At 42.9% G+C, this 25,064-nt stretch overlaps 2 protein-coding genes across 2 annotated transcripts; one reads left to right on the top strand and one right to left on the bottom strand.

Moving 5' to 3' along the window:
* The first annotated feature begins 893 nt into the window (after positions 1–893).
* LOC133028215 (hyaluronan-binding protein 2-like) lies at positions 894–6,431 on the top strand. The gene is made up of 11 exons (XM_061095408.1): positions 894–959; positions 1,267–1,300; positions 1,808–1,927; positions 2,250–2,366; positions 2,621–2,783; positions 3,920–4,011; positions 4,143–4,365; positions 4,461–4,600; positions 4,866–5,003; positions 5,412–5,554; positions 5,725–6,431. Exons 1-11 carry the CDS (start codon positions 894–896, stop codon positions 5,878–5,880), a joined length of 1,392 nt encoding a protein of 463 aa, XP_060951391.1. The 3' UTR covers positions 5,881–6,431.
* A 287-nt stretch (positions 6,432–6,718) lies between these two features.
* nrap (nebulin-related anchoring protein) lies at positions 6,719–24,571 on the bottom strand. Its single transcript, XM_061095229.1, is given in 45 exon segments — positions 6,719–7,015; positions 7,315–7,473; positions 8,185–8,496; positions 8,679–8,786; positions 8,883–8,987; positions 9,086–9,184; positions 9,491–9,595; positions 9,684–9,995; positions 10,224–10,331; positions 10,418–10,522; positions 10,641–10,739; positions 10,961–11,065; positions 11,236–11,433; positions 11,523–11,636; positions 11,886–11,993; positions 12,084–12,188; positions 12,514–12,548; positions 12,551–12,611; positions 13,777–13,881; positions 13,991–14,144; positions 14,604–14,761; positions 14,941–15,048; positions 15,710–15,814; positions 15,926–16,024; positions 16,101–16,205; positions 16,307–16,504; positions 16,585–16,692; positions 16,823–16,930; positions 17,029–17,133; positions 17,252–17,350; positions 17,446–17,550; positions 17,724–17,831; positions 17,962–18,066; positions 19,314–19,430; positions 19,776–19,883; positions 20,021–20,128; positions 20,248–20,355; positions 20,572–20,676; positions 20,773–20,880; positions 21,079–21,186; positions 21,843–21,947; positions 23,280–23,367; positions 23,502–23,596; positions 24,289–24,383; positions 24,562–24,571. Coding segments are annotated over 45 exon segments (5,460 nt in total).
* Between the last annotated feature and the right edge of the window lie 493 nt (positions 24,572–25,064).

The following is a 25,064-nucleotide window of genomic DNA, read 5'->3' as shown; positions in this document are numbered from 1 at the left end:
TCAGATTTCTTTTCACTTTCCTAAGACTATACATTGAATAACATTTTAAAACTAACAATTTAGTAGCACTTAAATGGCACTTACTCAAAGCACTTTGTAATTTAGCTTTTTTGAAGAAATTGTACTTTCTTGACTCTTGTTGAACTGAAGCAAAATTTAGTGCACTGAACAGATGCTGTAAATAGGAATTGACATAAATGTGAATATTGTGCATTGAATAGATAAAGTCGCACAACTGCCTTTCTATGTGTATAATGCTCATACATTCAGCCTTTAACAGAAATAGCAAAAAATAATAAATATGACCCTCCTGAGTTGGTGTCTTCGAAGATATCAGGGTGGTAGATCGCGGCTTACGTTTGGAATTCAAAAGTTTTCTTGGGCTTGAAAAGTTTGGTGATCACTGCTCTACACATACAGATTGAAGGCTTGTTCCATATTTAAGAGTAAGTCTGTTTGTGTTGTGATATTAACAAGAGCTGACTGGGAGTAAAACACAGCTTCCTTCAGCAAGTGTGGTATTTTGTACAGTGTAAACTTTATATAAAATAGAAAATATCATCTAATTGATATAAATGTCCTCTTGCATGATCCTTTAATGCATCGGGATAAAGGATATAGTCAAGTTGAGTGAGGGAGAGTCCAGTCAATGTTTAATGGCCTGATCCCCACAAAAAAACAAATAGAAAGATTCAACATTTGCTTAGAAAGAGTTGAAAGTCTGAATTTGTATTAAAGTCCATGGTGCAGAATAAGTAAGCTAGCAGCCAAACACACAGCCTCCTTGGAGGAAATCGATGCAGCGGGCTAAAGATTGACAAGTGTGGGCGATGAGAGGATATAAAGGAGGATTAAAGTCAAAGCCTGGAGAAAGTAACAGTGTATTCTGCAAGATGCTGGCTGCAGGGGTCTTTCTCTTGATCCTCTGTGTTCTCCCAGTCCACGGAGATGACCCGAAGGTACGTTTCTTAATGTCTCTGTGCTTAAATCAGCCAAGGTTATTGTCTTTGAATAAATCTGTCAGATTTTTGGTTACAAGACTTGAATGTGATTTTGTCATTTCAGATGAACCCATCATGTAAGACCTCTTTCTACAGCTGATCAAATTATGAACAGTTAATGACAGAAACTCCGTTGATACCTGCTGTTGCTGATTATTATCACAGATTTTCACTAGCCAATGTTTTCTCTTCTTCTATCCTGAATCACACCATCCTACACGACATGCTTGTACCCTGACTCTCTGTTCTTCTTGTTCCTGATGAGAACGACTGGCTGTACAGGCTCCTGGATGAGTCCAGTAAGTGGACCCCCAGGGGGCCGTGTTTCCATCTCACTCTTCGACAATTGATGTTTTGCATCTGCAACGTGATGTTTTCTTGTTCTTTCCAGATGTTTGAAACCATCATCCAAACCCGTGCTTCCATGGCGGCTCGTGCCAAAATGCATCAGATACAGAGTATCAATGCCACTGTACTGAGCCTTACATCGGCAGGAAGTGTCAGAGAGGTAGGAGTTTCCCAGCTTGTCCTCATGAAATTGTGTGTGTGTGTGTATGTGTGTGTGTGTGTGTGTGTGTGTGTGTGTGTGTGTGTGTGTCTGTGTGTGTGTGTGTCTGTGTGTGTGTGTGTGTGTGTGTGTGTGTGTGTGTGTGTGTGTGTGTGTGTGTGTGTGTGTGTGTGTGTGTGTGTGTGTGGTAGTGTGTGTGTGGTAGTATTCAGTTTCAGTGTAAGTTTAGGTACAATGCTCACACATTTATGAATGAATATGTGGCTTACTGATTCCTCTGAATTATTTTTCTCTTCAGTGAGAAACATCTGTGCCAATGTGACCTGTGGTCATGGTGACTGCATCATCAACCTCAAAACAGCGCCGTTTTTCGAGTGCAGCTGCAATCCCCCATACCAAGGCCCCAACTGCAACACATGTGAGTATTCTAACCCCATTTGCTACATTCAAAATATTTTAAACACATTTTTGACAAATGCCGTCAGTAAACTCAGAGTAAACGTTGCAGCATTTTTTATTTTTTACTTTAAACCACTGATATATCATCTTAGGGGCATCAGTACCTCAAATTAAATCCCAGTAATACAGTATATAGTGGCATATAGAGTAATTTGTGGAGATGGTCAAACATTCCTCAACAGTGATGACTGTGACCGAAGGCAAACACAAATAAATGATTGCCCCTGAACCTCTTTGCTACGCCCCTACTCCTGTAACTACTATTTGTCTTGCCCGGTCAGTGCCAGCATCTCCCTGTGAGCCCAACCCCTGCCAGAACGGAGGCGTCTGCAGCCAAGCGGGACTACGCTACCACTGCACCTGTCCTGAAGGATTCACTGGGAGGTTCTGCAGAACTGGTAAAATACTTTTTAAAGGACGGACTATGTTTACGTTTTTGTGTGCAGGTATTTACTTTAAAGAGAAGATGCTTTTTGAAAGCACAAAAAAATCCTCAAGACATCTTTGTCGTCTGCATGTTAGATTTTCTTTATTTCTTTTACATTTCTATACAGACTTATCCTTTGAACTTATTTAACTTTTTTCATCTCTTTTACTTCTTATGAACTTTGTTTTAAACGGCACTGTCTGATCTTTTTCCACAGCCCCCACTGACTGTTACTCTGGGAATGGAGAGACGTACAAGGTACCGTCAGTACCACGGAGGACGGGGAGGAGTGTCTGGACTGGTTTTCCAATTTCATCCTGCAGACCATAGGGGCTCCTTTAAGCAAATACCCAGAGTTCAAAGACCTGGAACGCAACAACCATTGCAGGTAACAGCACACATCATTTACATACAATTTAGTTCTGTGTTTAATTTAGATTGAGAACTTTTAAAACACAATGCAACTTCTTAACCTTAAAACAGCAGCTTCAAAGTTACTTTGATGATTTTTTGACTTAGAAAAAAGATGTTTCTTTCATTCCCTCACCTCATCCGGAACATCTTTTCTTGTTCCATGTAATGTTTTTGAAAAGTGACATATCATGGTTAAAAGACTTTAAGAAAAGATATAAAAAAAACAGCATTTATCTCTTATATACAAGAAGGAAACTTTTAAAATATAAAGAATTCTGAACAGAGTTTGATGGATTTCACATCTGGTCCCGTACAGGAAGCTGGGGATCATGGCGTTCTGGTGTGTTTAAGTTCAGTGAGAGGAATGCCGCTGCCAGACGGTCACATCATTATGGGTTGCTGCAGAGGGCGCTATTGCTCAGTAAAGGTTACATAGTGTTCCTTTAATCCAGAGGTCTTCAACAGGGGGTTCGCGGAGGTACTGCAGGGGGGGTCGCGAAATGTTTGGTTGATTAGACAATTTTTTATATTTTTTCATAATTTTTGATTTATTTTTTAACCAATTTTTCTTCCACAAATTGAAATATTTCTCTAAATAAACATTAACATGCATCCAACATATTTTGAGGCTGATTTGACCCTCTGCCTGACAACCTCCCTCCGTCCAAGGTGTGCTACCCATCAGGGTCCGACATCTCATAATGTGGGAGTGATAATAATGAGGATTCACTGTCTCTTCTACATGTGTGTTTAAAATAAAAACATGAATCTGTGAATTACTTTAATAGGTCAGTGTTGTATGCATGATGTAAATTTATAAATGGCAGTGGCATGGCCACCCTGTACCTTGCACATGTTTAAATTAAAAACTTTTATTTGAATAGCTTAGTATTGAATGCACAATAAAAGGGTAGCTATGTTTATATATGGCATTAGGCCCAGTTTAATATAGAACACAATTTTGTACAATATATATAGAAGGGGGTCCCTGCTCCATCTCTCCACCAGTTTGGGGGCCTTGGCCTGAAAAACGTTGAAGACCCCTGCTTTAAGCTGATTATACATAAACAAAACTTCTATCATAGCTTTTTTATTTCCACTACGTTTCAGGAACCCGGACGGAGATGACAAGCCTTGGTGTTTTATCAAAAAGAATGATAAACTGCAGTGGGAATACTGCAATGTCAAGACTTGCCCTGAAGGTGATCGCTCTGTCTCTCTCTCTCTCTCTCACTCACACACACACACACACACACACACACACACACACTCATTCACACAGGCTCTACATGTGTGTGCCCCTGTTGTCTTCACTCCTCTGTGGTTCCTGCAGGTACAGTCACTCCACCAATCGGACGAGACGCCTCCCCCCAGTTCTCCCAGTGTGGAATACCTGGTGTAATCAGCAAGATTATTTTGGGCCATGAGGTTCTGCCCGGATACATCCCCTGGCAGGTGTCTGTGCAGGACATAAAACCGGGTGACACCAGTTTTACTCACAATTGTGGTGGGATCCTTATCGGGTCCTGCTGGGTCCTCACCGCCGCCCACTGTATGTAAGTTCTGGATTCGGTTTCTATGCCATTTGAAGTCATTCATTTTTTTTTTTTTTTTCCCTACATTTTGTCTTTAATTTTGTTTTTTATTTCAGTAAAGACGTTGAATACCAGGTGGTGTTGGGAGGAGTGAACAAAGACAGAGCTGAGGAGGAGGATCAGATCATCCCGGTCATACAAACTATTAAACATGAAGACTACAGAGGAACGGAGGATGCACTATACAATGACATTGGTTTGTCACATCATTCAAATATAGGGTCAATTCTTAATCTAGATAAATCATAAACCATATTCCATTAGTGATGTCATGATTCATCACTAGTCGTTTAATTTCATTACTTAAATCCAAACCTCTGAGACATTCATTAGTTCTATTGATCTTTTTTATATTATAATAATACGATTTAAAGATTGGAAAATAATGTTTTATGGAAAAGCCATTTCAATGAGTTTTTAAGTGAAATGAATAATGTCACTTTATCGTTTGTCCTGTGCAGCTCTGCTTCAACTCAAAGCCATGGACGGTCCCCACTGTGCCAAGGAAACAAAGTTTGTGAGGACCGCGTGCTTACCAGATCGGAGGTTCCCAGCTGGACACGAGTGTATCATCTCAGGATGGGGAAGAACCGAAACCAGTAATTAAATATTCATCCATGATTTATGGGGATACATTGGCAGAAATTTAATATTATAATCAGAATTATGTTTTAATTAGTGTTAACTCGACTGAAACATTGTAAGATTGTTCCCTCAGAATGAATCCTTTATATCTGCATTGGGAGTGGGATCTCTTCCCCGGAGTCAGACAAACCAAACAGTGGCTCTATAGGGCTTTCAAGTTTTTGGCGACATCCAAAATACTACGTTTAGTTTTAAAACACATTGTTGCTCCACTTAGTCCTACACACGGAGCCTTTAATGCATTTCCTCTTCAGGAAAACCTTGATTGAATACTCCAACAGTTTCCAACCAGTTACATTTTTTCACATTCCTCAGCCAATCTATTTCTCCATAAAAATTAAGCTTTTCTCTCCACCTTTCAGGGATGTCCAGCGCAAAGCTGTTGCACGCTCGCGTTTTGCTGATATCTGACAAGGTATGCAGCACACCTGAAGTCTATGGAGATTTCCTGGGCGACAACATGATGTGTGCAGGGACTCTGAAGGGAGGCGTAGACTCCTGTAAGGTGAGTATCTTCATAGTGGTGCCGCATGAGAATGAAATGCATATATTTATATATATAAATATGAAATTCAAACAATATTATGTATATACATGCATTTTTGGCATCTGAAGCTGGATGTATTGTGTTCTCTACAGAAACTATTATAATCCTAACTCTCTGTAACTCTACAGGGTGACTCAGGCGGCCCGATGACCTGTCGGCAGAATAGCACAAACTACGTCTCTGGTGTGGTGAGCTGGGGCGACGGCTGCGGTCGGGAGAACAAGCCTGGTGTCTACACCAACGTGAACAAGTTCGTCGACTGGATCAAAAGCAAGATCGACTGAGCTGAGAAACCGGACAAATCTGTCGTAGTTTAGGAAGAAAATTAGACGAAACGTTAGTTTGGCTTGAAAAAAAACACAGAAAAAACTTTTTAATTCATCAGCGATAAAACCAAGCATTTACTCTGAGTCCAGCTTTGAGTCAAAAGTCACCGTTATAAACTCACAAAGCGGAACCTGCCAGACAGAATAGAGATCACACATCATTTCAGTAGGACTGTACTTCTCTCTCTCTACGTACACCAGATGATCAAACCTTGTGAGAAACTGCGTGGCTGCAACAAGGCTGCGTCTGTGCCTTGTCTATTTGAACTTACAGCATTCGTTTTTTCCTAGTGATGTAGAACATCTTACAGCAATCTCCGGTCCAGCTTCTTTACCTCTTCTAAACTTTCTCAATAAAAGCAACTGAAAACTTTCCGTCAAACATTTAACACAGTATCACCTCTGCTTTACAACAATCTGTATTCTTCACCTGTAAACTGTCTGTGGAGGCACTTCCATGATCACATGTCACCTGCTGCCTTAAATGAAAATAAAGGTGTTTTTTCATAGTCTGAATCCACTCCATACTTTATCCGTCCTTTTCATAACATACATGACGAGGCCTGTCCTGATTCAACATGCTTAATCCCCCTCTTCATCATCTCAACCATATTTCACACATAATTGTTGCACCTATACAGTGTTAGACATTGGTTGGCATCTCATGTAACTAGACTACAAAAAGTCATTTCACCAAAACACCACCCGACAAGAGAGCCACTCGGTAAAAGTTCACCTCACCTCCTGAGAGTGGTCGTCTTTAACGAACTCTAACGTGTACAAAAACGCGACAGATCTACGCGTCCTCTATCGCAGCAGCTTTACTGGACGACAGAGACGTCCTCACTGTGTTCTGGAGCGCGGCCGACGAGGTTGACGAAGCGGCGCTGGACTTCTTCTCCATGGACTTGAACGAGGTCGTGGTGGTGGAGGACTTTTTCTGCACCGTCTGAATGGTCTTCTTCCTCTTCACGTGAAGCACTTCCATGGCGTCCATGTTGACGCCCTGTTGGATCGTCTCGCTCGTCTCCACCTGCTCTGAAGCTTGAAGCTGCTGCTGCTGCTCTTCCTCCATCTGCTGCTGCTGATGCACCTGAAAGAATTATATCTCATTTTTAAAACTTGCACAGAGGGGCAGTGCAACAGAGGTGGCAAGGTAAGCAATCGCCAGGAGCTGAGCGGGGGATTTATATTAGTCCCCAGCAACGACAATTTTCTGATATACATTAAATTCCATGATAGCTTCTGTAGAGGAGGCTGCAATGACACCTAACACGGCCCAACATAAGGTCCTCTCTTTCTCCTGGAACACTCCTGTCTGCATGCATACTGTGACGTATATACACAAATCCACATGTAAATGTCTAAAAGGCATCTTCCATGTTCTCTCACCATCATCATCATGTGCTGGTACTTTGCGATGGCCTCCTCAGTGGTGACCCCCTCGGCAAATCCCAGCTCTGCAGCCCGGCGGGCGAGCTCGACCTTGTGGGAGCCGGGAGGGGTCCAGCCCACTCCTCTGCTCCAGTTCAGGTCGGATTTGTAGTTCACCTACAAGACGGAGCCACAGTCACTACGTTTACATGATGGCATAAACCCGATTTCGGCTGAAGCCCGGTTTCTCTATCCATGGGGGGTTAACTGCTCTATCTCAGGGTACATGGCACTGAGAAATCCGACTCTTGTCCGAAAGCATTTCATACCCCGCTACGATAGGTGGCGCTGTTTTCATTACAGCTAGTGGTGATACAGCGCGGGAGGGAGGGGGGGAGGCAGGATCTCAAGCATGCGCAAAGACATCATCTCCAGTTGTTGTCTAGCTTCCAGAGTTACATGCGCGCGTTGTCCGATATACAGCCAAATCCGATCGCTTATCTGGGGGTGGTTATCCGAAATCTAGATTTGTGGAGTTACATGAAATGGATCTTCGATTGAAACCCGACAACGCCAGAAATCGAGTTTCAATCGGACACATGTAACCGCAGTGAATGAGGGTTCAACCTCACATGGCTCGAATCGGGTGAAGGACAAATACATGTACTTGGATGCAGTGCTGTCACCCTCTCGCCATATATCAACTTAAAGTCATCTTCTCTAAAGGATGAATTAAGCTATTTGGGAGACCTGGAGGAAAATGAGCTGTGAGGTTCTATTTTATACCTTTCTGGCTTTAGAAACAAGGATTTAATCTAAGAAATTGATGCATAAACATGGGTGTATAGTTTATGTGAATTTTCAGTCCACGCCTCCACCAGGACTTACGTCGCTCTGCAGCTTGTAGGCCTGCTTGGCGTGCTTGACGTTGAGCTGCTCGGCGTCACAGGTGTAGTCGTGGAGCTTGTGGCGGTAGGTGAGGTTGCTGGCCTGAGCCTGGCTCTTCTTGGCCATCAGGAACTCGGGCTGGTCGGCGTGCATCTTGTACTGGCCGCGGTCCTCCTTGGACTGGCGTTTGTACTCCAGGTTGCTCTGGAGTTTGCTGGCTGCCAGAGAATGCACCATCTTGGGGTCGTCCTCCACGCAGCGCAGCCCCACCTGCTGGCCCTTCTCCTTCTGATGAGACTCCTTGTAACGGAACTGTTGGAGGGAGAAAGAGATACAAAATAAAAAATGGGTCTGTAAATATAAATCTCAGGAATGACTTTCTGTCGATATATTACACAGAAAGTGCAAGGAGCCAGAATAAGACAAGTAAAAGGTGCTTATACAGCTGAGGAATCTGAATTTGCGACTCAGATCTTGTGACCAACTGAACTCACGTCACTGGCGATTTCTCTGGAGGCCTTGGCAGTCTGGAAAGGAATGGCGTCCAGCCTCAGGTCGTAGCCCAAAGTCTTCACCTGCTCCCCAGACGCCTTGTACACTTTCTTCATGGGAAAAGAAATGAGACATTGGTATCTTTCCATGTCGAGTTATTTTTGTCTGTATTTAGGATTGTGAGAAGCATCTCGGGAGCGACTTACATCACTAATCTGCCGGGCGTTAAGCTTGGCTCTCACAAAGTCTGGATCGTCTGAGTGTAAGGTGTATTTGTGCATGTCATCATCCTTCCCTGCTTTGTACAGCCTCTGCAGTCGAGAGAAGACACGAGCAGGACGTCAACATACAGCTTTAATAACAGTGACAAGTGGTGTTCATGTATTTGTTACGGATGCTAGTGCTGTACCTCACTGCACTGTTGATAGCTCGTCTTGGCATGGAGCATATCGGGAGAGTCGGCCACTGAGGTGAACTTCAGACTGTCCGGCAGCTGGCGATACTTCTTCTGCACGAAGGAAGACGACATAAACTTTCACAGCAGGAAATACAAACAGCTGAGACTTGAGTCATCGAAGACTTTTAGATTTAGACCTTCAAGTATAGAGTAACATTTACCAAGTAGATAACAAGTCTTATTTTAACTGTGATTAAAAATGTTTTGATATTTTTGCTCTCTGGTCATGTTTTTTATCACTTAATTCAAGCTTAGTTATATACACAAGCATATATAAGAATTAGATTCTGTCTGAGCCTTTTAAGTCACTATATAATGTTTACACAATTTATTTTGTTTAATTTCCCTCATACTCACATCACTTATAAGATCTCCAGCTTTCTTGGCCGACTCCATCTGAGGTGCACCCACTCCGTCCCAGGCCACTCCTTTCATGAAACTGAGGTCTGACTTGTAGAGATTCTAGACACAAGTCAAAAAAAACCTTTGTCAGCAGTTTGTCTTATTGGCATCGTCTCTCATCCTCTCGCTCTGCATCTCGTCCACTCACCTCGCTCTGCAGGTCGTACGCCTTCTTGGCCCATTTGACCTTCATGTCATCGGGGAGCACCGTGTACTCGTGCAGCCTCGTCCTGTAGTCCTGCTCGCTGGCCAGGGACTGGGCGTTCTTAGCCGTCACCAGGTGAATCATGTCTGGGTTGAGGTGGTACTGACCGCTGGTGGTCAGCGCGTCCCTGCGGTACTCCTGGTTGCTGGCCAGACGGCCGGCCTGCAGGCAGTGAAGGAGAAGTGGGTCTTCCAGGACGCTTTTGCTGCTGGTGTGTTTGCCTTTGTCCAGCACGTGGTTGTGTTTGTACTTGTACTGCGGAGAGACGAATGATGCAGCTTCAGTTTTAGACCAACACAAAGCAACAGCTACACTTTCTGTTAGAATCCAGTACAAGATGCATATGGTTTAAACTCAGGAGGGTGTCGATTAAACTCTGTTTTAAAAGGTTGTCGTTTGTTGTGGTATTTTATTCTTTGCCTGCAATTTAGTTGGATATTTTCAATAAACATTTTGCTGTATAGCACAAGGTTTGTCTCTCACATCACTGGCGATGCCTGTGGAGCTCTTGGCAGACTGGAAGGGGATGTCCTGCATGCTGAGTTTGTAGCCCTGAGCCCTCAGCGTGTGCCAGGACTCCCTGTACTTGACCTGCAGCAGAAAGACAAAGAGCAAATGGTCATTAACCTCGGAGGGAAGTCGTTCTGTGTTTTAGGAGTCACAGGAAGTAACGGTACCTCGCTGAAGTTGGCAGCGTTGATCTTGGCCTGTGTGATCTCTGGTCCCTGAGACGTTAAAGTGTAGTTGTGTTGGTCGTTCACACTTTTCTCTTTGTACAAGCGCTGCGAGGGAGAAGCAAAACACATTTCTTTAATATCATTATCGGAGACTGTATACAAACGGAATATGTCATCCAAAACGACAAAATAGGAATAGAAGTAAAACTGATAAGCTTCTCACTTCATTTGTGATCTGCCCGCTGAGTTTGGCGTGGACGATATCTGGCGAGTCTGCGACGGACGTGTGCTTGAAGCTGTACGGCTGCTGACGGTACTTTTTCTGTGGCAGAAGAAAAAACAACCGAGTCAGTCCCTCACTTTTGTTTTAGTAGATCTAGATTTAGAACTTGTATTCTGACCAAGGCGATTATTCATCAAAATCCAGAAATATGACCAGATTACAGAATGTCCTGGAGATTGGGAACAGGCAGGCAGCTCATAGCGCCGTATGTACATATTGATAAAGTGCACGAATCAAACAAAGCACAGAGGACGTCTCACATCACTGATGAGGTCTGTAGCCCTCTTGGAGCCTTCGATCTGCACGGCCCCTGTGGCGATCCAGGCTGCCCCGCGCAGGTAGTTCAGGTCGGAGCGGTACACTTTCTGCGACAGACACGAACATCACAAATACACATTTCTTAACAATAAGAAAAACTATTCCAATGTCAAATTCAACAATACAATTAAAACCTATAAAACAAAGTAGATTTTGAGACAATTTTAGACCAATTTGGTAAACATTTGAGTCTAATATCCCGTTCCATCTCTCTCACCTCGCTCTGGAGAGCGTACGCTCTCTTGGCCGCCAGCACCTTCATGTCGTCAGGCAGAGACGTGTACTGATGCAGGGTGAGTCTGTAGTCCTGATCGCTGATCAGCGACTGAGCCTTTTTGGCCTGGGCCACCTCCATCATGTCCATGGGCAGATGAAACTTTGAGCGCTCATTCGCTGAATCCTGCCTGTATTTTATCTGGGAGAGACGATCGGATAAAACACAGTTATGTGTTGGTCTCGCTGCTCTTTCTCTATATTGTCAGCGAAGTCAGAGTAAGAACTCACATCACTCTGCAGCTTGGTGGCCTGGGCCGAGTGAGCCATGTTCATATCATCCTGCAGCCCCTTCAGCCCGATCATCTTCCCTTTAGTCCTCTCAAATTCCCCTCTGTACTTTTGCTGAAATGACACAACAATGACACAAACTTAGTAAAGTGACAAGTTTAAAAAATGTCTAAGACGTTGCCTATATTGGTATTTTTGTTTACTGGTGTGTCATTTCTTTAACTATCTATAAGCTCACATCACTAAGATCTGTATAACCTAATCTAAAAGGTGATGTAGGTAACTAAACGATTAGAAATTACAAAAAGAGATGTTTTCCCTTCAAGCCGTGGTGAAAATGATGTTTATCTAATGAGATCTCACATCACTGAGGATATCTCCAGATATTTTAGCAGATTGGAAAGGGATGGCATCCAGACGCAGCTTGTAGCCACCGTCACGTATCTTAGTCCACGACTCCTTGTAGCGGCTCTGAAAACACACACACATCTATAGAGTCAGTTCCACATCGTAACACACCTTGTGTAAGTGTTAGTTTTCTAAAAACGTGTTGTCTTTTACCTCGCTGATGTTCATGGCGTTGAGTTTGGCCTGCACCATCTCAGGCAGCTCTCCACTGAGGGTGTAGTTGTGCTTCTGGTTTTCCCCCTTCTCCCTGTACAACCTCTGTAAAAGGAGAAAGCAGGTGTTGTTAGATTATAATCTATTGTTTATGATGGCCAGCTCACGGTTCAAATCCCTGGTTTGACTGGGGTCTTTCTGTGTGGAGTTTGGCTCCAGATGAACAACCATAAACACTCTAATCAATTTGGAGTTTCCAATGACCTTGACCCCAATCTGCCTGAGTAACATGCACACTTGACCGAGGAAGAGCCGAGACTCAGACCTGGAACCTTCTTTCTGTGAGGCGACAATGCTGCCCGCTGCCCCCCCCCGTGCCGCCCTGCATAAGATATAAATGACTGAGAGCACAGATGAAACTTGAGCTTACATCAATGGCCAGTTTGTTGCTGAGTTTGGCTTGACCATCTCTGGGGTGTTTTCGACACTGGTGAACTTCACAGCGCTCGCGTCCTGGCGGTACTTTTTCTACGGGACAAAAATAAAATACCAGCGTGAGGAATCAAGTAAGTCAAGGTCAGATAGAGCCATGAAAAACTGGGGCTATCACAAACTATACAAAATATGCATCAAATTGAAAGAAATCGGAAGTTAGCAGGTCAGCTTGTACTTTAATTATAGAGACATACATGCATAAACACGTGGAGACTGAAGGATGAAATTGAGGCTCTGATTCTATTTGTGTTTCCTCTGTCGTTTCAGGGTCTAATGTTGGGGGCGCTGAGCGGAACGACCCCTTCAAATAAGTGGCTGCTTATGAGAGGGTTATGAATAGAGCCTGGTGTTACAAAGTGCTCACTAGATAGGTCACGTATAAATCTTTATATATCGTTTGCGAGCATTTAACCATACATGTTTAGGAAAAGAGAGGTGTCAGATTTTAAAACAAATATATACATTTCAAATGTTAGTGGGAACAGGTCAGGGAACACAACAGGGATTTCATTATATTCATTAAGGCTAAATTATTATTAGACATATATCATCAGTTATCTCATGTCAAAAATACAATGTTTTCTCCTTTTAAATGAGTTAAATAGGAACTGATTATAATGAGATGTGTTTGTCGGGGTTGGGAGGTTTCTGTAACACAGCTGCTGGTTTCCTGTGTCCAGCGGGAATATCTGCAGACCAACAAGCTTTAAAGGAAACTGGACACTCGTCTTTATGGAGACGCCGCGCAGCTTTTCCCTTCTGATGGTCTGGATTTCCCGAATAACTGAGACGTCCCGGCCCCCCTCAATTTCCTCATCTGCCTTTCTGAAAAGACTGTACGGACCCAGAAACTGAATAAATGTGGTAAAAAGGGAAACTGAATCCAAAATGAACGAAGTGGAATCTATTTTCAGTCCGGCCTCATGTCAGAGCTGCGCTGCGTCCACACACTTGACCCAGTTTCCAGAGAACTTGAATGATCTGCAGCTCTTTAAATACATTCTGACCTCAGCTGTGAACCTATATAAGCGACATGTTGCACAATCACTTTCTCTGCGCGAACGTCCCCACATACTTATCATAGTTATTAACACTTCGATCATACAGAGCTGTTGGTTAGTGTTTAACCGTGTATTACATAACGTCGCTTTCGGGCTGATTTCACCAATGCATGCTGGCTGACGGGGTCAGAGGTTACCTCGCTGACGAGCGCTCCGGCCTTCTTCGCCTGCTGGACGTCCAGAGACTGCGAGGCCTCCCAGCCGACGCCCTTCATCCAGTTCAGATCGGACCTGTACAGTTTCTGAAGACACGCATTCACAAGAGAGCCTTTTCAATCTCACGCGCCAATTTCCACGAGACAAATCGCCATTAAAGAAGATGTTGCTCGACTGTCAAACGATGAGACTTACATCGCTCTGCAGTCCATAGGCTTTCTTAGCCCAGGCCACGTTCATGTCAGTGGGCAGCGTAGTGTAGTCGTGGAGGAACGTCCTGTAGTTGGTCTCGGTCGCCAGGTCTTGAGCCTTCTTGGCCTGGCTGATGTTCAGCATGTCCAGAGAAACACTGAGGAGGAGATTCAATTCATCAAGTGAGGAGTTTAGCTGCTGATGTGCTGACGACTGACGAGAACGGTTTGATTCCTGTGGTCATTTCCAATCGGGGTTAGTGAGTCAGTTAATAATTCAGATATAACATTTAGAATAAAGTTGCCTGTTATTTAAGAAGATGTTTATGATTTACGCACTTCTTCCACTGGAGGTCGAGGACACTCAGAGCACAGACAGAAAATGAGGTCTTAATGATCCCGTTAATGACCAATCCATTCACACTAAGTGGATTTGTGTCACTTCGATGAGGACAAACAACTTCACACCTTTCCTGCTTTTTCTTTAAACCTGCCTCAAATAAGAATTTCCCTGCTCGAGCGCTCAGATATTCATCTTATACACTATAACTGTATTCACCTGGTGATCAGATGAAGACGAGTGTGAGAGATGAAGATTAGAGAGTTGTGTAACTCACTTGTATTTGGTCTTCGTGTCCTCGTAGTTTTTCTTGTAGTAACGGCCGCTCTGCAGTTTGGTGGCCAGAGCAGAATGGGCCATCTGAGAGTCGTCACTGACCGACTTAATACTGATCACCTTGCCTTTGTTCTTCTGATATTTCTCCCTGTATTTGATCTGCGAACGGACATTAACAATATTAATGTTCCAACCAAAAAGCACGTTTTCTTCTTCGGTTAGGTACTAAACAGCAAAATTCCAGTTTAAAAGTAGAAAATACCTTATTGTATCATCAAAAAAAAAATTCTCCTCAGGGCAATCTTATAGATACAGAGCATTTCATTTGAATAACTCACGTCACTGGACAGGTCGCTCTTGGCTCTGGCGGTGAGAATAGAGAGAGAGTCCAGACGGAGCTCAAAGCCTTTTTCTCTCTGCTTCTCCCATTTGCTCTTGTACACTTTCTAGAAAAAATACACTCAGAGTCACCGAACATGTACAGTAAGCAAGCAGAAAGGTAAGAAAACAAGGATTATTACACATTAAGTCGATGTGATTAAGAGTTTTATTAAAAATGTATTTATTATTTGTAAATTCATATTTTCCCTAAACTATTTCCCTCAATTACAATGACCAGCACAGCTTTTGTTAATATATGGGACGAAATTGTTTTGTAAAATGAATAAAAAAGTATTTTTATGGTAGTGTCCTTACAGTATTTTAGCACTTTTAAACACATAGTTGTGTGAAGAAAACAGATCCAAAGAACCAAAGCCAAACCCCAAAACAGTTAAAGTGGATTTTCAGAACTAATCTAATTGTCCTAATTTCTAATTGATGGACTGAGTCCTCGGTTAATGAACTTTATGTTGTGCCTCATGGGAACACTAAAGCCATGAACAGAGAAATCCAATAAATATACATTTTCAGTCCACAAAGTGACACCAAGATATTCAGAAAAACTGATCATCAGATGTTTTACACACAGGAAGATAGATTTTCTTAGCCGGTATAGTTTGATAATTATGGAATTAGGAATTGTTTCCAAAATAGTGTCTAAAGCAATGAGATTTATGTATTTAAACTCTATCTACATAATAAAGCTCTTGTGTTTGCCGGTCTTACCCCACTGAGGAGGTTAGCGTTCGCCTTTGCTTGTAGGAACAGCGGCTCGTCATTCTTCATGGTGTACTGGTGCATCATCTGCTCTGTGTTGGCTTTGTAGACCAGCTGGAAATCAGACACAGATATATATATATAGATATATACATATATAAAGTGATCGTGCACCATGAGTAGCTGTACATGACTTGGATGTGCAGCTCTGAAGTGAAACCTTACGTCGCTCTGCAGCTCTTGGCTCTTCTTGGCATGTTTGATGGAGAGGTCGTCCGCCACATGGGTGAACCTGATGCTGTCGGCCTTCTGACGATATTTAGTCTGAAGGAGGAAAGACGCTAGATAAACAGTCTGTCTATTACATTAGTAAGTACATGTGAGTGATAATTGTACTTACATCAGTGAGCTGATCTCCAGCTTTCTTGGCCTGGGTTATGTTCATACATCCTTCGCCATCCCAGCCCACCCCCTTCATCCAGTTCAGGTCTGAGCGATACTGGTTCTGCAGAGCAAAGAGTAAAAAGAGTCATTAACCTGGTAATATTCACTATAGATGATATAAATAAGAGACGTGGGGGTTCATCCCTTCCTCCTGACTCTGACCTCACTCTGCAGGGAATAAGCCTTTTTCGCCTGCTGGACCTTGATGTCGTCCGGCATGACGGTGTAGTCGTGGAGCTTGGTGCGATACTCCAGGTCGCTGGCGAGGGCCTGAGCCTTCTTGGCGTGACTCAGGTTGATCATGTCCATGGGAAGCGTGTACTGGCCCTGGCTCTCCTTGGAGCCCTTCTTGTACTCAATCTGTAGTGATGAATGATAAAAGACCAAGTTGAGTGTGACCATCCTGTACCTTCCTGCAATCCCCGATGTAATGAACTCACGTTGCTGCTCATCTTGGCCACTTGAAGCGAGTGCAGAGTCTTGGAGTCGCTCATGTTGAAACCCACTGCCTGGTCCTTGTTCTTCATGTAGCTCTCTTTGTATTTAATCTGAAACACATGCCGGCCGGACTCAATTTAATTTGCCTGCTATTACACCCGATTAAACCCACTTAGCTTGGGGCCCAACCCCCGTCAGATTAGATCTGCTTGTAGTGGAGAGGAGCGTGTGTTTGCTTACATTGCTGGCGAGGTCTCGGGACGCTTTGGCCGCTCTGACGCTCAGGTCGTCGTTGCCGATGTCGCAGGCCTTCGACTTGGACTTCTCCCACTCCTCTTTGTATTTAATCTGGAGCGATGAATGTGGAGTGTCAGATTTATGAGAAGTAACTTGCTGTGACTATGTGTGAATTAGTGTGAACGACGCGAAGGCGTCTTTTAACTTACACCGCTGCACAGAGCCGCGTTGGCTTTGGCGTTTTTGATTTGGGGCAGATCCTGGGACAGTGTGTACTGGTGCTTCGTCTTCTCGTAGCCTGCTTTGTAATTCAGCTACAGGACACATGAGCCACAATCAGCTCAGGGATCATAAGTACAGCGTGCAGCTGAAAAGTGCTGAGGAGGGGGGGGTGTTAATCAAACCGCATGTTTTCATTATTGTTACACTCACCTTGCTGACGAGCTGAGCATTTTTTCTGGCCAGAACAATCTCAGGCGTGTCCGTCACTGACTTGTACTTGACCTGGTCGATGTGTTGCCTGTAGTTCTTCTGCAGCCGAGAAGGAAAGAAACATTTGTAATAAACCAAAAATAAGTTTCTATCATATATTATTATTATAAAATGGACAGTTGAGGTAAACTCACGTCTTTCAGGGGGTCGAGCTTCCTTTGGCTTTGGTAGCCTGGTGTGAGTGTGGCTGGGTAGTTGTATTCACCCGCCTCCTGTTCACAGCCTTGTTTGTAAGAAATCTACAACATACAAGAAGATGATACCTTTGAAATGACTGGTTTTATAAATAAGCTCTCATCAACCTAATGGAAAAGTAAGAATATATGCAAATTAATGAATGCAATATTTACATTTTTTTGTATTTTAGTGTTTAATCAATTAGAATGAATTGAATAACTAATGACAAACTTACATCACTCGCCAATTTCCTGGCTTTTATAGCGTGCATGGTCGTCTTATCAATGCCGGACTCTGCGTAGTGTCCCTTCATATCACTGACGTACTTCTCTTTGTACTTGTTCTGTCAACGACGCAGAAAGATTAAGGAAAGCAAATGAGCATCCAAAACTCTCCACTAGAAAAAGTGGCAAACAGGTTATGTTCAATGACGTTGTGTCGTCTTGCTGCATAATTGTAAAAGGAAAACTTACATCACTGGTGAACTTGGCGACTTTAGCAGCATTATGAAACTGTGGCGTGTCACAGAAATTGATGCTGTGACCTTTGGTGTTCTCTAGGTCCTTCTTGTACTCCACCTGTTCCAAAAAATACCTCAAATTAAAGCAGCACTAACTAACTTTTACAATAAACAGCAGTCACACGTGGTGAATTCTTTTGGGCCTAAAAGAAACAAAGCCGACTGGGTAGTCTGCCTCATTTTACCCATGATCCCCGGCTTTCTGAACCAGAAGAACAGCCGCTGTAACAAATACACCAAACTCTGTTTAGATCTGTTTCTTCGCTGAATACTGGAGATAAACCCTGGTTTTTAAAGGTATTTTTAAGTGATCTACAGTTCAGCATCACTGAGCCGGACTTTGCCCATTAAATCTGCGACTATCAGTCAGTTTCACACAGGTGTCCGGGGTGAGGAGTGAGAATGAAAGAGGAAACATTCTCCTTATTCCAAGTCAGTGAACCACGACACTGAACTGGAAGCTGCTATTTTAAGGTAGAAAAAGATGGATGGTGTTTGAGCTTTGTAACATTTTTCAGTGCTAATCCCTCGAGGCACAGAGCTGCCAGTCATTCCATTGCATGTTATGTGCTAAATATACATTCTACAAGTGCCTGTAACTAATCAGTCACCGTCACCGAATCCATCACAACTCAAGAGTCAGCAGAGCAAAGCTGAAATCCTAATGACGCTTTACTGAGCTTAACAATGACACCAGCATGACACTGGAAATACCACGCGGAGGGAATTTGTCAAGTAAAAATAAGAAAAGCGACGTTGGGTTTGAATTATGTCATGGAAGCCCCACAACCTTGGAGGTGAGCTGTAACCTCACCGGACAGGCATGTCAGACATGCTGAACATGTAGATTGAGCGGCTCCTTGTCTGCAGGACTCAGTATGTGCAATATAAGAACACACACATAGAGACACACACACACACACACAGAGACACACACACACACAGACACACACACACACACACATACACACACACACACATCAAGGTGGTGATGAGGATGAAGATACTATTTTTCTTCATCAAAGCAGCCCCATTTGCAACATCATATAATGTTGTACAGTAGACAAATATACATGAATTAACTTAACTTAACACCTTAGACACATGCACACACACACACACGCACACACACTGAGAAGCAGGATATGTGTGTGGAAATGCTTTGTGGTAAACTTTATCATACATTTAACAATATCTATAAAAGCAGCCTCCTGGTGGACTCAGACTTGCAGGAACCAGACGGACATTAAAGTGAGGATCTGGTGTTTATTGCTTTGAGAGTCTGACAGTCTATAACAAACTCACCTCACTGACAAGCTTGTTGATCTTTCGGGCGCTCATCAGAGCCAGATTGTCCTCGGATGTCAGACTGTGGAAGTGCGAGGTGCCCTTCATCTTGCTGAGGTCCTTTCTATACTTCAGCTGCAACGGGGGTAAACAATGATTTAGTGAGTACACAATAGGAAGACAACAGATTGTGTTACAGCAGGATCAGGAGATTAGCAACACACACGGAGTCTAATTTTGTCGGGGTGGAGAGTTTAAAGCATGACAACATGGGGAGGCCTTGTCAGTGTTGTCCCTCATTTATTCTGCCCAGTGATGACAAGGCCAGAAGCTGCAGCTCCAACACTCGACGTGCTACCAGTTCACAACTGATCCTGGCTACACTTAATCTCCCAATGTGCAGGAGTTCACACGCACCAGCCTCGACAACAGTAACTTCTTGTCAAGGATCTATTGTGTGTCGGTGAAGCTGAAACTCACATTACTCGCATTCTCCTGGGCCTTTTTTGCCAGACAATAACCAGGAGTGATCATCGCAGGGAAGCTGCCTTTGCCTCGCTGCTGCTCGTAATCTTCAGTGTATGCAATCTGGAAAAAGAAGAGTACGCAAAATAATCAATCACACGCAGTCCACAACATCTAAGTAATATACGCTATTCGGAAAGCACAGTTAACTATTTTCCTCCATGGACTGAGGTGAAAAACAGGTTCAATCACTTCCTTACCTGGCTGAAGTTGCCTGCGTTTTCCCTGGCGTGAACTGACTCAGCTATTCCAGCCTCAGTGCTGGCTTTTCCCTTCATCTCCTGTTCATACACCTGACGATACTTAATCTGGTTGGAAGTAAAAAAAAAAAAAAAAAACATTATCTGCTGTAAACCAATGATCCCAGCTATTTAGCAGTGTTTGCATGCATATATGTGATTTTTTTTTATTTTATTTTACGACTTACATCACTGGCCTGCTCAGTGGCTTTCTTTGACATCATGTATCCTGGTGTAAGATGTGCAGGGAAACTGCCTTTACCTCTCTGCTGCTCATACTCTTCAGTGTAGGCATACTGTGGGAAGAGAAGCAACGATTCAGGGAAACAGGATGGACTGTTGCAACTGACAAAAAACTTGTGTTTCATAATGATCTCAAGTAAAATAAAAGAAAGGCTTAAAGGAGGCTAATTAGTTTTAACTTTACAAAACCTATATAACGTACTAGAGAAAGAGGAACTGAAAAAGCATCACAAGTCTCCTTTAAAATACACGCTGAATGAAAGGCTTACGTCGCTGACAATTTGCCCCTGTTTCTTGGCCAGAAGAACCTCTGGAGGGTCAACAAATGTTGTGTACTTTGAAACTCTCTCCTCGTGTCCTTTTTTATATTCCAGCTGCAGAGAAACAAAAAGAAAAGACACTCGATGCGGCTCATCGAACTCCTCACAGAGTCACACCAACCATTGATGGACAAACTCTTCTCCACTTACACTACTGGCCAAGGTGTTGGCATTCTTAGCCGTCACGTAACCTGGTGTGATCATGGCAGGGAAGCTTCCTTTTCCTGTCGACTGTTCATACCCCTCAGAGAACTTCACCTGCAACCCAACAAACTTAGTCAGGACATTTGGCCCGACACTGAGAGGTTAGTTTACCCAGTGCCTCATCAAAAAACATTGTTCTCTGACCAAGATTTGCTTATAAAATGATAAGTTAGAGGTAAAGTTGCCGCTTTAATGATGAAAAGATGGGAGGTAACTGAATATTATCATGAATCTAGTTGAGGGAATACTCACATCACTGAGGGTCTTCTGTTCCTGAGACATGGTCACTATATCCTGGCTGCTCACCGTGCCTGAATACCACGTCTGCTGCTGTGAGAACTCAGACTGAGACTGAAAGGTCTGTTGGGATATTAAAAAACAAACAAGATCAATATCAGATATTCACAGGGTCATGTTGTTATATCAGCCATCTAACCCTGAGTACTTCTTCAGTTGTCAGCACTAAACTAACAACTGATCATATTCTAATCCAATACCCAACAGAAGAGGGGGAAACACTGTATTCCATGATCACTGAATATATCTATGATAATTTCACACACTTACTTTGTCATTTGCAAAGTAGAGGGATATTCGGCATTAGGAGTAGGTAAGGTTGTTTTGTATAATACTGATAATAGGTAACATACATTATATGATAAGTATATTAATGATAAGTAAAAATAAAGGAACTAATTTGTATTGCCTCCACCAAGAGGGTTTTCACCCCTGTCTATTGGTTTGTTTGATTGTGTGCACATTTTTGTGCAGATCTGAATCAGGAGGAAGATCTGGAATTTATTTCATGAATCTTGATGGGGAAAAAAACAGGTATGTGTAGAAGAATGATATTGAAAGATTTGGTGCGGGTACAAATAAAAACAATAAAATTAAAATGTGGACTGCGGAGGTCTGCACTCTACTTAGTGCTAGTCCTTCTGAGTAAATGTAAAGATTTGTGGTGGGAACTCTCTTTAACTGCGTGTAAAAGGCCAGCTGCTCTACCGGGAGCTCACCTGGCTGGCCATCTGTTTGGCTAGCAGAGCCGTCTCCAGCTCCACGGACCTTGTGTCACAGTGGAAGGTGGACATAAAGCGCTCGCCATCTTCGCGATACTTCAGCTACAAGTGCACACAGACGAAAAGCATTAAGCCAAGACCAGCACACATTTGCACACGTACATGCTCGACAGCAGCAGAATACTCTGCAGCAACCACTTTGGTGGTGGGATGCACAAAATGTAAACAGGTAACAAAAACAGCCAGCCTGGACTAATAAGACCCTGACTCCAATCACTCTGTTCTCCTGTAATCAGACCTGCACCGCTCTTGCTTAAAGAGATAATATTAGAGTGGTGTTATAAATACCTGAGCTCTAATCAAGATGAAGCTGAGAGGAAAGATCCAGAATAGAGCAATAAGTGATGAAACTCTGAGCTGTTTGCTAATGATCCTGAAGATGTGTATTAGATCAGCTTTACTGCAGGGGGTGTAATCCAGATGATGAGTGTTTTCTCTGGAGCATCAATGCTATATAAAGGGGAAACATGGAACATGTAACACAAGCTTCTATTATGATAAAGCGGATGTTGAAATATGTTCAACATCCTGAGCCCACAATTTAAACTCAATGAAACAAGCTTAAAAAGTCATAAAAACAAAAGCATGTGTTGTAAACTAACATGGTTTAATTCACCTAAAGCTCAGTCTCATTTCCCTCCAGTGGCTGAGAACAGTAGCCTGATGAGCTTGTTCGCCTGCTACCGACATAAGCATATGAGCATTGCATGACCTCGTGGACACAGACAGACGCAGACGGACGACAGCAGGTGGCCGGGCAGAGGAGAGGAAGGGATGTGAGTCTGTTTGTCCTGATGTATAATTTTAGCCGGCTGAGGCATAAAGTGGGCTCAGCAGAGGGGTTGTCTCGCCTCAGTCACAGGCTCAGAAATAACCCGAGCCGCGCTCTCCATTCCACACGGCTGCAGTCACCACGGACTCGGAGCAGCAGTTCCCTCGTAAGGAGGCAGTGAGACATTTACAAGAGCCCAGGGTCGGATCTTGAACTTTCTGAACATATGACTGTTAATAGGCTAATAGAACACAAATAGAAAAGGCAGAATTGTCCAGTTCCTGCAACATTTGGGCGATTTTAAAAACAATGTGCCCATGCAGAAGTATAACATCAGTTTACTTAAATGTAGGTTTATGTAAATTCTGCTGTAACGCATCCATCAATGCCTTCTTTTCAAAAACAACAATGACCTAAACCGACAATGCCTGCTATGAATAGAGCCGTCCACAGTAATCCCTGCAGTCGTGACCAGCCAATGATGAATGATCATTGCTCCCATGCCTTTAACAGTGACTAATGTCGGCCTTGACTCGGAGCAAGGCCGAAAGGTTTCACCTCGTGTTGTTGCTTCTGTGTTTTTACGTGTGACGTCATCTTACCTCACTGCTCGCCTTGCTCTGCTTCTTGGCGTTGATGTTGACCGGGGTCTCATAGACGCTTGTGAATGTGTTGTTCCTGGGATTGTGTCTGCAGGTGAAGAGATATGGAAATGGACTTTATTTTAAAATACCCAATTTTGAGTTAATTGGGAATATGTACCAGAGAAAAGAGAGATTTTAATCAGTTTTTGGGGATTTTTTTACACCACCAGGCGTACTTACACAGAGCAGTATGGCCTCTTCTTGTGGCTGACAAAGTTATTGGCGGTGAGGACCATCTTACAGACGTCACAGTGAAAACACGCTTTGTGCCAGTTCTGGCAAAAGAAAATCACATAAACAAAATCTCAACTTCTGATCTCAAACTTTTCAAATATTGCTTCAATAAGTCAATGTATAATTTATCATGCAAGGAAGAGAAACTCTTTACAACTTGGACAGGCAATTTTAGACTTTAAATTAACTGAGCTCAAAATAACAACAGCGATCACAGCTCATCTTCCAAATAGATTCGCTGACTTATTCTCAAATGCAGATTTTATGTCACTGTTAAAGTGATAAAGTGTCTCAACCAGTTTAAGATGCTCCAATCTATAACAAATAAAGTTAAAACGCATGTTTCGTGTGTTGTATTTGACTGAAAGAAATGGTTTAGTAGATTGAAAAAGGAAAAATGTTGGACCAACTTTTAAAAACTTTCTTCATTTGGTAACAGAGAAATACATTTTTTGTTCAAATTCAAGTTGATAAGCTATTTTAACAAAATTGATAACTGTAATTTAAAAAAAAAAAGTTTTTATGTGTTACCAATTGTGAGGTATTTTAAAGTGAAAATAAACTATTAAACTATCTTTTTAGTGTAACTTAAATGTTGGTATTTTACAGTTGTTTGCATTTTTCTGAGATAAATCTAAGTCAAGTACATGATCAAATGTTTCCCCACCTACATTAGTTTTACACACAACAAACATCCCAGACACTCGTTCCTCTCAGGATCTTCGGCTATTACCTGATCAATGCAGTTGATCTTCTCAGCTGGGTAGACCACAAACCTACACCTGGCACAGGACTGCATGATGAATGCTTGTCCTTTTGCCCAAAAGCCTCAGAACAAAAAAAATATCAAACAAAAAAGGGAACTAGTGTGAATTCCCTGTCACACACGCAGGCAAACAGAATTTAAGCCAAGGATCAGGCAGTGACTTGACTCCTCAGCAGTCGTGTGTCTCTGAAGCTGGTAAAAGTAGCTCTGTGACTGTGAAAGTCTGTCACTGTCTCTTACTTGACACCATGTCCTGTGATGGACCAACCCCCTCCCATGCCCCATCATGGTGGAGGGCTGGCTGAGCCCAGCTGACTGGTCTGCAGGAGGAGAGAGAGAGAGAGAGAGAGGGACAGAGTGACAGAGAGTTCAGATGTCACTGTGTATGAGTAATGATCCTGAGTTGGAAAGCGAGTTCAACTTCTGGCATCTGACCAGAAGAAATAGGTGAGTAACACGTAGACTAGTGTTTTAGGAAGGTGTTGATTCATTGATGATTTGAGAAGGAGTGAGTTGTAGAGCAGATAAAGTTACTTATGTGGCACAGAGGAGTGTTTCTGTTATTTAGCCAACTCTCATTATGATGAATGGGGTGGACTTAATAATAGAAACACCTGCCAGTCTATTACATAGAACAGCACATCTCCAAAGTGACCAAAGATTTAAATCAGCATCTCTGAAAGATTCAACAAGAACTCAACAGTGACTATAGCCTTTTTTTTTATTATTGTGTAGGCTATATA

This window comes from Limanda limanda, chromosome 21, assembly GCF_963576545.1.
Source record: "Limanda limanda chromosome 21, fLimLim1.1, whole genome shotgun sequence".
Lineage (NCBI taxonomy): Eukaryota > Metazoa > Chordata > Actinopteri > Pleuronectiformes > Pleuronectidae > Limanda > Limanda limanda.
Note: the sequence above shows the minus strand (reverse complement) of the source record. Positions and strands in the feature narration are given on the sequence as shown.